The following is an 11,055-nucleotide window of genomic DNA, read 5'->3' on the forward strand; positions in this document are numbered from 1 at the left end:
TGGTATGAATTGAGATTTTAAATATTGGAATTCACTGAAAAATACATGAATTTGGATTGTGTTGCACGCAGAGAAAGAAATTGCGTCTTAATTTCAACCCGGACATTTTTTCCTTATATTAATATCTGGTGCTTGTGATTGTACCAGCCACAAGGCCTTTGAAACAAGCAGCTTTATCGGCTGAATACGTCACAGAAAGGAAATACAAGTGGGCAATAATCCTAAAAAAATCCAATAAAATTTTGGAACTTGGCTTATAGCTTCATGCTTTCGATCTCCTTGTCGAGATGATTAAAATTAATTTGTTATTTACGATAAAGAAAACAGCTGGATTGGAATAGGTAATAAGCAGTAATTTATTTTTTTTAGATAAATTATAATTACAAACACGCATTTATTTATTTTCTTAAACTGAGGATTTTCATAATAAACTAAATTAATAATTTTAACAGCACACAACACGTACACGCCGGATGTAGTGAAAACAAAAATCAAAAAAACTCTAATTATGAATATCAGCGACCGTGTATGACGCGGAAGTGGACGGCAGCGGCTCCACTTCTTCATAAATCGGCCCGATTTCTTCATACACCGGCTCGGAAGTGTCTGGTTCTGGTTCGCTTCCGCGGTTGGTTATCGGAGCAGCGCACATTTGTTCGCGCTCGTTCTTAATTCTGGTGATCGAGTCTTGCCTCCGTTTCATCTTTCGGAACCAACGGATCTGGGATGCGATGGAAAAGAGGCAGAAAATATTCCAGCAGGACAAAACGGTGTTCAAAACGAGCAGACTTTGGTCGCAAGTACGGATTTCTTTGCCAGGCGTCGTCGGAATCGTAGTTTCCGCTTTACTTTTCGGCGAGGACGTTACGGCTGATGAAATTTTGCTACAAAAATTGTTTGCTGTAAATACTGCACGTATAGCAGACACACGCGTTACCTTAGAGGACTTGTTACTGCGCCATGAGAGTTTGTCAAGGTGGATTGTAAGTTATTTTTAAAGGTGCGGTTTTGAGTAGATTGACACGTACTATTTTCTCCGCACGCTGCAATCATTTTTTTAAAGGTTAGTCACCTCTATAGCCACCAATATAAAGCGTTTATAATAAATTAAGGTTGCTATGCTATAGCTTTTTTGATTTGCAAAAGGCCATTTTAAGTGAACAAGTACATATATGATGAGTTCAATTTACAACAATTTTCAAGGGCACTCTATACAAGAATTACAATTCCCACCTAATTTTTGAAAAGAAAATAATGGGTTGCTTACAATTAGTCATCTAACTCTGTAAAACTCACCATATTGGCTTTCGTGCGGATACGAAGAAGCTCCAATGCTGATCTTTAGTAACTTGTATTCGTTGATTTTGTAGATCATCATCCACATACAGCCACACGCATCCACGACAAATGTAATAGGCTTCTTATCTCTCGGATTATCAGGGTCCTGAAGCATTTTTTGATTTCAAAATTCACGCTTTGACTGAGAGAAAAAATCTTTATATCCATTTAAAAAAGGTAGTAAAATATTTACTATGATGTTTATTAAAATACAAATCTTTAATCTTTATTTGGGTGCCTTTTGTCATGAAGGGGAAATCAATTGTTTAATATAGTTGAATACCTATACATGCATCAGAAAACACTTAAAAGCTAATGCAACATTAGTGATTTTCATTCATATTGGAAATTCGTTGATTTGAAATGTTTTAAATTTCTTATACTTACCTTAAAAAAGCATTTTTGCTTCAGATCAGAGCCTACAATTACGTCATCAGCGATGGCGTACTCGACAAAGCCCTGACGGCTCTTAGGAAGAAAGGCAGCATAGAGAACTCCAGCACTGTCAAATTGCATTTTAGTGCAAGAATTATCAGGCCAGGAGCCGATTCGTTTCCAATTCTTATTTTGACTTCCATCCCTTAAGTCAACCACAGGAATCGCATAAAGTTCTTGGGAGTCGTGCTGGCTGAGGTACAGTTGTTCATTTTTGGGGTTAATGGCAAGGACTCCAACTTTTTTCCACGGGAATTGCACGGTCCAAAAATTGTTCATGTTCAGATCAAACAGGATAAGGTGCTTAGAATCTTTGTTCGTGATGTACGCAAACCAATTATCCTGCGTCTTGTCCAATACCACCTCACCCAGCTCCTTTTTATTGCTAGAGAAGACCGTGTCAGGGAACTGATGTACTTTAATGGTCTCGTCGCTGTTGGCGAGATTGCAAATCCAGAGCTTTGCCGGACAATCCTTATTACCGTTGTCTAGCACCCAGATGCGGCCGAGTGGATCGACTTCCAAGCCCCTGGGGCTCGAAATGGTGTTACACTCGCCCATGTCCTGATTAAAAGGAAAATGTGACACTTTTTATGTTACTCAACATTCATATTCAACTGGAAATATATCGATTGAAAAGAATAATAAATGAATTTCTTCTATTTGCCATTATTTAAAAGAAATTGTCACCTCATGGCAAGAAAAATAAACGACTATTTTGGAAACTACTCATAATCATGCACGAATTATTGTACTTAATTTAGTATTAATATATGACTTACGATAGAATTCTTCGGCTGAAACGGTACAAGTTTTGGCGGTGGAGACGACTTGTGTTCAGTGCTGATTGGCAGCCAAACTAAGGTCGAGGCTCCAGTACGCAGTTCTAGACTGATGAAGAGTCTCTGACCGTAGATTGCCAGGTACTGAGCTTGAACATTCTTTGAATCGTATTTACTTTTCAACGCTCTTGCACTGCTTCCCGCCTCCGATAAATTTAGCTCAAAATTTTTCCACTTGTAGACGACAGTTACGTTGACAGAGTCCGATGAATGCGTGCAATTGCTGCTCCGTGTTGAAACCGCACTCCCAATCATTGCTCCCGACAGGCAAAGCAGCAAAGTCAGCCAAAACCACGCAGCCATCGTTAAAGAAGGCTGAAATGAAAGCAAAAAATACTATCTTCTTTGGTGGCATTATGTTAACATAAAAATTATCGCTCTTAGAAAATCAATTAATATTTCAATATATGAATAAAACAAGACAACAGACCTTTCAAGAACCGTAGATAAAACGGAGTCAAAATCAAGCGGTTGAATTATTTTGACACTGTAGTCAACCAAGTCTCGCCTTTCACTCAGCTCACGCGGAAAACTTTTTCAGCTATTTGCTGATAAAAAAAACAGCGCCACGCAGATTGCGAGAAGCTTGGTTTACCACATATGGGAATTTGAGAATTGATTTTGTCGCCTAAGGAACTGCGACTTCCTTGCACATGTTTGCTTTGACGTTTGTCGAGTTTTAATTGGATTATGACGCTTATATCATACAAAAACAAGAGATAATAAAACTTGCTGGTGTCTCTATACAATTATACATGCCGCAGCCAACAAAACAGGCCGTATAGAAAATAAATTGTAATAATTACCGACGGCGCTGGGTAGCCACAAAAAACAGTCCGGCGCCTGATGTCAGGTCGCGTGACCTGAGGAAGGTCAGTGACAGGAAGGGGTGAAAAATCGGCGCCAAATGTGCTCAAAATGAGTGAAATTACAGCATTTAAATCCGATCTCGGAGCAGATCTCAGGTCATGGTACCCTGAAAAGGTCGTTTAGGTACTCCAGGTCGAAAAGCCGCGCGATACCTGTCCGATGAGGGGTCGTGGTCAATGATCAAACGGGTGGTTGAATTTTAATAATAATAAAAAAACAATTTCGCATTTACGCATTATGCGCCGCGTTGTGTGCAAATAAGGGAAAATACCCGAAAAAACATTAAATTTAATTTTTCTTTGGGCTCAAATAATGGGAAAATTGGTTTGCAGACCTGCGGTGGTCTTTTGCGTGAGATGGAGTCTTAAAATCTCTTCAAGTTTCCTCCATTCGGAAAAAGCGAATTTTTATTTCCCATGTTTTCCTTAGGGAGAAATTGCAAAATTTATGTTTTTGAATATTAAAAATTATTTCCTCGTAGAATTTTGATCGGATCGGCTCGTATTTTGTCTTAAAATGTCAACTTTATCGAATTTTTTGTCCTCAACTGGAGCTATGACTGGCAAAAGTCATTAAAATTTTGCCTTTTTCGACAATTGGGTCGAAAAAAATTCTTAAAAAAAAAATTAAAAAAATGGTTCAATGTTAGAAACCACACTCAGGCGAAAGCACCTCACAAAGGGCCCCTCCTGGACCCCGAAAACCACAATTGGCAAGTGTAACAATTAAATCGCGTTTTTCGTCTTTAAAAATTAATAACTCTGTTCCTTTATAGAAAACAAAGGTTCTTCTGACTTGTCGTAAAATTCTGCGTCATTTAGGCCTTAATTGCCATCGTCAACACCCTAAAATCTTCGTTATTTTTTTAAAAAAATATTTATTATTTATTTAAATTTATACCGATGGGTTGGATTCAATTTTTACGCCAAAATTCCGATTGTTTTTGTCTCGAAATTGCGCACGTTTCCGGTTTAGCTAATTAGCTAGTCCTCCATTTACGACAACGTAGATTTTTGCCAGTTCTGGAGGGCCAACGTCATCATACTCTGCTTATGAACGAGAGGCGGTGTGTTACCCTTCCCAATTTGTCAGAAAATTCCGATTTTTAAGAAACTGGGCTCAATTTTCATCTGGCAGCCCAGTCTCGTCTTGTAAATCAGCTTACCCGGAACTTTTTGCTGTTTATTTTTCTCTCAACTTTGTTCCGATAGTTCAAATAGCTTAAAAATATTGCAAGAGCTTTTCTAGCACGAGGTTCTAAAAGAATAGATTCTGATTTATCATTGAACAAAATTCTGTATAGATTCAGCCCTAGAAATTTTGTTAGTTTTAAATTATTGCGTTAAAGACAGCTCATCTGTGGTTAAAAAACAATGCTCTTTTATTTACTGCTTTTCTTGTTCTTTTATTTCCTTGTTTTGGGCAGTTTACAGGCACACGTTTATTTTATCACCGCAACAAAGAAGTTGATATACAACCGACTCGACAAGAGAGGAAATCAGGTTGCATAAATTCACAAGCGATATTAATTTATTTTTAAGATGCTATTAATCATCATGTTACACAGATAGTCAATCGTTTGAGGATTAAAATTTTAATATCTGGTCTCGCAAAGCGCAGAAGTGGAAGGAAAAGACTCGATTTCTTCATAGATCGGATCTGGAGAGTCTGTTGATGCGCGGTTTGTTGCATCACGACGCTCTGCTTTCTTGATTTCGGCGATCGAGTCTTGCGTCTTTTTAATCTTCCGGAACCAAAGAATCTGCGATGCGATTGAAAAGAGGCTGAAAACGTTCCAGCAGGACAAAACGATGTTCAAAAAGAGCAGAGGCTTGTTGTCACAATAAGTGTCGTTTACACCGTGTGCTGACAATTCGGGGTTTTTATCTGTTCCAAAAATTGTGGTTCGTGCAGGAGCGGTTGGAATTGTAGGTGAAACGCAAATTCCGCCGTTTCTGCAAACTAGAGTTAAAGAATTATTAATTGATAAAATATAGTCTGAGAAGCTCACCTTGTGAGGCGTTTGTCGAAAAAGAATTGTCGCCGATTGGAATTCTGAGCAGTTTGTGTCTTGATGGCTTCCATGTCTTATAAACCATGATCCACATAATTCCAGATGTATCCAGGGCAAAAGTGAACGGTGTCCTAGCCAAATAATCACCGCCATTCTGAAAATTTATTATATAAATTTGCTGAAAAAAAAACACATAATAACTCTACCAGAAAGAATCGATTCTTATTAAGTTTTTGAGCATTCCAGGTTTCGATGTATGTTTGTTTCAAAAAGGCAGCATACAGAACTCCACTATTGTCGAATAGCATTCTATAGCAGTTTACTGCCTGCCAGGAAACAATCCGGTTAGGGTGTTTAATTGAAGATGTAGTTTTCAATATCTCAGTGGAAATCGAATAAAGTTCCTTGGAGTCGAACTGGCTAAAGAACAGCTTTTTCTCCAAAGAGGAAAATGCGATTGCTTTAAATTTCTTCCACTCGGAACATACAGTCTTCGAACGTCTATTATTCAGGCTGAAAACTATGAGGCATTTAGATTCAGATTCATGTGTGATATATGCAAGCCAGTCGTCCTCTTGTGTCTTTTCCAGAGCAATATCGTACAGTTCCAAGGATTGATTAAACTGGTAGGAAAGTTCAATACTGTCGCCATGGACCAGGTTGAAAATCCAGATTTTAGACGGACAATTAAAGCCACTGTCAAGCACCCAGAGGCGGCCAAGAGCGTCCACTTGCAGACCCTGGGCCCACTGAATGACTCTGCAGTTGCCTTTTTCCTGTTAATTAAGATAAATATTTTTATACGATTCATTATGAAAAATTATTGTCTTAGAAAGCTAACGTTCATTTCCAAGGATGGATATGGTGTGAGCTTTGGAGGCGCCGGACCAGACGTAATGGCGGTTGGAAAACTGACCAGGGTCGAGGGAGCAGACCATCTTTGATAGAGACTTAGGAAAATCCTCTCTTCATACACCGCTAGGAAATTGGGCCTTAGATCGTCAGGCTCGAATTTTCCTCCTCCTTTAAAATATTTTTGCTTGCTCTGCTCAGAGGGCCAATTAAAATCGAATTCATCCCATTCATAAATGGTAGAAGTGTGAGCGAAGGGCAGGCTGAGCAAAAGGGTCGTAAGGAGGAATCGGTCCATACTCCTAATTTTATGAGTCTAGCTGTAACGAATTAAAAAATCAAATTATTATCAGTATAATTATAAAATTAGTTTTTAAGTTGTAGTTTTATTTATTTCACCAGGGTCCGGATTGCGATCTGTGTTGGTTCCCGCCGGTCGGAAGTCAATATGGCGTCGAAATTTATAGTTATTTGAATATTCACCCATTTCGAAGCTGCGCAGTAAACTTGTGCGCATCTTAAACATGCGCAGTAAGCTTAGATCGCTTCTTAAACTCACAGGGAGGCTGAAACTCATCACTGCGCACGCGTGACCCAAATTGAAACCTTCTGCGCATCCAAAATTCCCACCTGGGGCTGGGTTGCGATCTGTGTTTTGGTTCATAATTTTGGAAATAATGGCGGCCAATCAGGAGACAGTCCAGCGGCCAATCAGAAGCGTCGAAAAATAGGCGTGCCGGCCTAATAATTTCATTCCCGCCTATTTTGTTACATTTCCATCGGCCTGATGTGTCATTGAACGGTCAATTCACCAATTACTAAAGAAATAACAACACAAATATTCATTCGTGGTTTGTAATTTTCCCGCCGTACACTCTACCAGACGCCATAAGTGACCGTCGCGTGAATCCGGACCCCGGTGATTTGTTTAATATAATAATTATGGGCACTACTCACCGTCTGAATAATGTGTAAGTTTTGATTAAATTGCAGCAAAATGAAAATTTCACCATAGAGTCGGCGGCTGAATGCTTGAACCGGAGGCACGAACTGGATACCGTCGACTGCGGTGGAGAGTGTATGTGTAAAAACAGACAGGCCAGCGCTTAATGCCAAAACAAAATACCGCAATGATAACGTACGCTTTCCTGTTTTGACGCGAATAAAGAGCCGGCCGGACGCTCTACTCTCGTCGTGCATCCGCTCTCACAAAAGACTTCTTATTTTTATGCTGCTAATTTCATTGATTTTTGCTGATAAATGTATTTTAATACATTTTTAAAATTAAAATCATGAATAGACAAGATAAATTTTAATTTATTGTTAACAACAAAGTTTATGCCAAGACTTGAAGGTATAGCGCCTGTTCGGAAAATTCTGGTGCAACGTTTTCGTAATTATTTTCCAGTTCTGGACCTTCGATGGAAGTTTGCGGCCCAGATCCACTACTCAAATGCATTAGGGGTTCCTCGTACAGCCCCGGAGAGGGAGGTCCGGTGGTGACGACGTAATCGTAGTGCATGATTTCATCGTCCCGCTCGAGAGCAAGCAGTGAATCAGACTCAGGTCTGACGTCATCATAGAGAGGAGATTCTTGCCGGAAGATCGTCATTTCCTCGGTCTCGCTTTGACTCCGCATCTTTTTTCTTAGATGACAGCATACAATAAGTAATGCAGTCATCGTTACAAGGGTGATGATATTCGTGAAAGCTAAGGCGATGACCAGAACGGAACCTGAATTGCTGCTGACTTGTGGACCGCCTGAGGTGGGGTCAATGATACTATTCTTTCCTTTTCTTGTTGAACCTTCCCGGAAAGATATATATTTTTACTATTATAAGAAATAATAACATTCACAGCAAATCGCACCTGTAGAGTACAAGTAGGAACCATTGCTGACTCGAGCCTTGAGTAATTTTAATTTCGGCTTCTGCTCGGAACTCTCCATTACCCAGAAATTGCCTGATGCGTCCACGGTAAAGCTTGTTAAGTTGTTTTTTACACTTTCAACCTGGAAATAGACAAATTAAACACGAAGTATTTTTTCCTCCTTGAATATTATATACCATGTAAAGCTGTTCCTCCTTAAAGGGTGCGTTTGTGTCCCACTTGAACACAGAATGCTTGTTCAGATTAAAGTAAAGATTGCCCTTCTCGTCCATGGTCATCACAGTAGCTGACCAATAAGTAGAAGTGGATTGGCTGCCTTTCAAAGTGAGCGACGCATTTTTCACTCCAGCTCGAAGGTCGGCCACTGGCAAAGAGAATATTTCCTTGGAGTCCCATTCACTGATGTAAAGAAGTTGTCTCGTCCTCATTGGAGAAAGCGCAATTGCTCCGATTTGTTTATTCTCGATTTTGACTCGCCATGAATAGTTTCTCTCAAAGCTGAAAACCACTAAATGTCTTCCAAAGCTTTCCGCGATGTACGCAAACCAGCCATTTTCTGACTGGTCCAGAACCAGGTTGAGCAGCCACCTTTTGCCGTTGGTATTAGACACCACTTCATCCGCAAAGTCATGGATTTGCACGATTGTATTGTTGTTGGTCAGATCAAAAATCAAGAGTCTTGGAGGACAGGTATATCCGCCGTTGTCGAGAGCCCACAGGCGACCAATCGTGTCAACTTCAATCCCTCTCGCACTCCGCACCCGCACGGTGCTGCAATCTGTCGTGCTCTAACAAAAATATCAGCATTTAAACTTGAATTAAAAATGTCTATGTCTGACCTGGATTGTCGATGGAAAAGGTTGAAGCGTCGGCGATGTTGCGTTGATGTGCAGCCAGGCGAGAGAGTATTGAACGCCCTCAAAACCGTAAAGACTCAGGAACAGTTTTTCTTCGTACACCGCCAGGAACCGTGGGTCAACTTTGCTGCTGGACTTGTAGTGGACACCGAAATCGTCACTCCACTCGAGGACGGAAGTGAAGTTCAGGGCGTTGGCACAGCCCGCAAACACCAATATCAGCAGACAGGATGGAGTCATGGTCCTTGTAAGAATCTCTTAACTCTTCAATTAGGATTTATAACAAACTATAAGTTCCCGAAAGAAGTATGTGAACCTTCCTACTCCGCTGCACTTGATTAAGTGACAGTGAGTTGAAGTGCAGAGTTTTTAAATGAGACGTAATTATACCGCAGCATTGACGCGAAGGGAAATATATCATTGTACAAAAACTGAAAGTGAATCATCCAGTTCAAGGAAAAATAAATTTAAAATTGCAAAATTCTTACGGAAATTTAAGCAATGAGTAAGCGCCGAGTTTTCAGATGAGAGTTACCGCAGCATTGACGCAAAAAGAAAAAAAATAACTGATACAGAAATTGAAAGTGAATAATCCAGTTCAAGGAAAAAGTAAATTTAAAATGACTATTCTTACGAAGGTTTGAGCAAGGATACATCATCAATATACAGACATTGCGCTTCACGTATGGGAAGGGTGGATTTGAACGGTAAAAGGTTCCTCTGGAACCGATCTCAGGGTGGGGTACCCTGAAAAAGGTCGTCACTTTAGTTCAGCTTGTAGGGCATGCAGAGACGATTCATATAAGGCTTTGTGACTTTGAATCCATCAACCCGTTGAATTATTAGAAAATTAAAACCGCGTCGCACCCTCCGAGCGTGGTATAATTGAAGAATGCGCCTTGTGCGCGTCAGAATAGCTGCCGGCGTAGAAAAATTTGCAATAAGTTGGCAAAAAGAAGCGACGGCGTCGTTAAAAGTCAAAACCACCAAAAAACAAGCTTCAGCTCGTACAACCTGACAGGTGGGGGTGAAAAATCGGAAAAATCGGCTCAAAATAGCATTGCAAACCGGCCGCGGACAGGATCTCAGGTCGGGCTACCCTGAAAAAGGTAATTTAGGTCACGCAGGTCAAAGCCCAGTCCGAGACGTGTCCGATGATGGGTCGTGGTCGACGATGCAACGAGCGGTCGAATTTTAACCAAAAATCAAGAGAGGTGGTGTGCCTGCGCGCCTGCCGCCTTCTTAATAGAATTAAAATTGCATTTCTATCCTCCGCGTGTGCAAATCCACCTAAAATTAATTTTGGTACAGAACCAATGATAAAAATCGATATTTGAGTTTGTTTCAACTGCTAAAATGGAAGGTCGGCGGTGCCCATGTGCCCATTTATGGTGCTTAGACTGCTTAGTGACGTTGAGAGTGAAAAAAAAACTTGCAAAAATTACCGTAATTCGCCAATGGGCAGGGAACACCTTGAAATCTGAGAAGGTTGCATGGGTAAAAAAAAATCCTCCACATAATCTTAGAACAGGCCGTATTAAATTGTGATAAAAAGCAATTGCCGCACCTGGGTCCTGGCGCCGCGCTCACTGTTGCATTTTTAAAGCTGTATGGCAACTTAGGGGTGGGGGTAAAACAGCCCTTGATCCTTTAGCTACTCAGAACTACTTAAGAAGAGTGAAACGGTGGGTAGTTTTAGTAATTGAGATGCTTAGAACCCGAGATATAGAGTTGCAAACTTTCGAAAAACGCGAAATAAACACGATTTTTTTTCACTTTTCGTCATTTTCTCACATCCTAATCTCGGGTTATAACAGTCAGAATTGCCAAAAATACCCGACGTTAGTTTCTTTTCGACCTCTTCTCAGGCGCAGAAGGGGTTTTGACGTGATAAATATTTGAGTTTTAATAATTTGGAGCCTTCAAAATCAAGAAAAACGCAAGCGGCGTTAATTAG

At 40.3% G+C, this 11,055-nt stretch overlaps 3 protein-coding genes and 1 long non-coding RNA gene across 4 annotated transcripts; all 4 read right to left on the minus strand.

The window, feature by feature from the left end:
* Positions 1 to 474: 474 nt before the first annotated feature.
* LOC135938104 (uncharacterized) lies at positions 475 to 1,443 on the minus strand. The gene is made up of 3 exons (XR_010574600.1): positions 1,297 to 1,443; positions 938 to 1,043; positions 475 to 884 (listed from the first exon to the last, which is right to left on the minus strand). It is a non-coding gene; the product is annotated as an uncharacterized LOC135938104 (long non-coding RNA).
* Positions 1,444 to 1,632: 189 nt separating this feature from the next.
* LOC135937331 (uncharacterized) lies at positions 1,633 to 2,970 on the minus strand. Its single transcript, XM_065480481.1, has 4 exons — positions 2,808 to 2,970; positions 2,556 to 2,704; positions 1,726 to 2,337; positions 1,633 to 1,650 (listed from the first exon to the last, which is right to left on the minus strand). Exons 1-4 carry the CDS (start codon positions 2,968 to 2,970, stop codon positions 1,633 to 1,635), a joined length of 942 nt encoding a protein of 313 aa, XP_065336553.1.
* Positions 2,971 to 4,903: 1,933 nt separating this feature from the next.
* Positions 4,904 to 6,660, minus strand: LOC135936945 (major royal jelly protein 1-like). Its single transcript, XM_065479962.1, has 4 exons — positions 6,341 to 6,660; positions 5,706 to 6,275; positions 5,497 to 5,653; positions 4,904 to 5,447 (listed from the first exon to the last, which is right to left on the minus strand). The coding sequence occupies exons 1-4, from the start codon at positions 6,647 to 6,649 to the stop codon at positions 5,080 to 5,082; spliced, it is 1,404 nt and encodes a 467-aa protein (XP_065336034.1). The 5' UTR covers positions 6,650 to 6,660; the 3' UTR covers positions 4,904 to 5,079.
* Positions 6,661 to 8,357: 1,697 nt separating this feature from the next.
* On the minus strand, positions 8,358 to 9,338 carry LOC135937332 (protein yellow-like). Its single transcript, XM_065480482.1, has 2 exons — positions 9,081 to 9,338; positions 8,358 to 9,029 (listed from the first exon to the last, which is right to left on the minus strand). The coding sequence occupies exons 1-2, from the start codon at positions 9,336 to 9,338 to the stop codon at positions 8,358 to 8,360; spliced, it is 930 nt and encodes a 309-aa protein (XP_065336554.1).
* Positions 9,339 to 11,055: the final 1,717 nt, after the last annotated feature.

This window comes from Cloeon dipterum, chromosome 2 (genome assembly GCF_949628265.1).
Source record: "Cloeon dipterum chromosome 2, ieCloDipt1.1, whole genome shotgun sequence".
Taxonomy (NCBI): domain Eukaryota; kingdom Metazoa; phylum Arthropoda; class Insecta; order Ephemeroptera; family Baetidae; genus Cloeon; species Cloeon dipterum.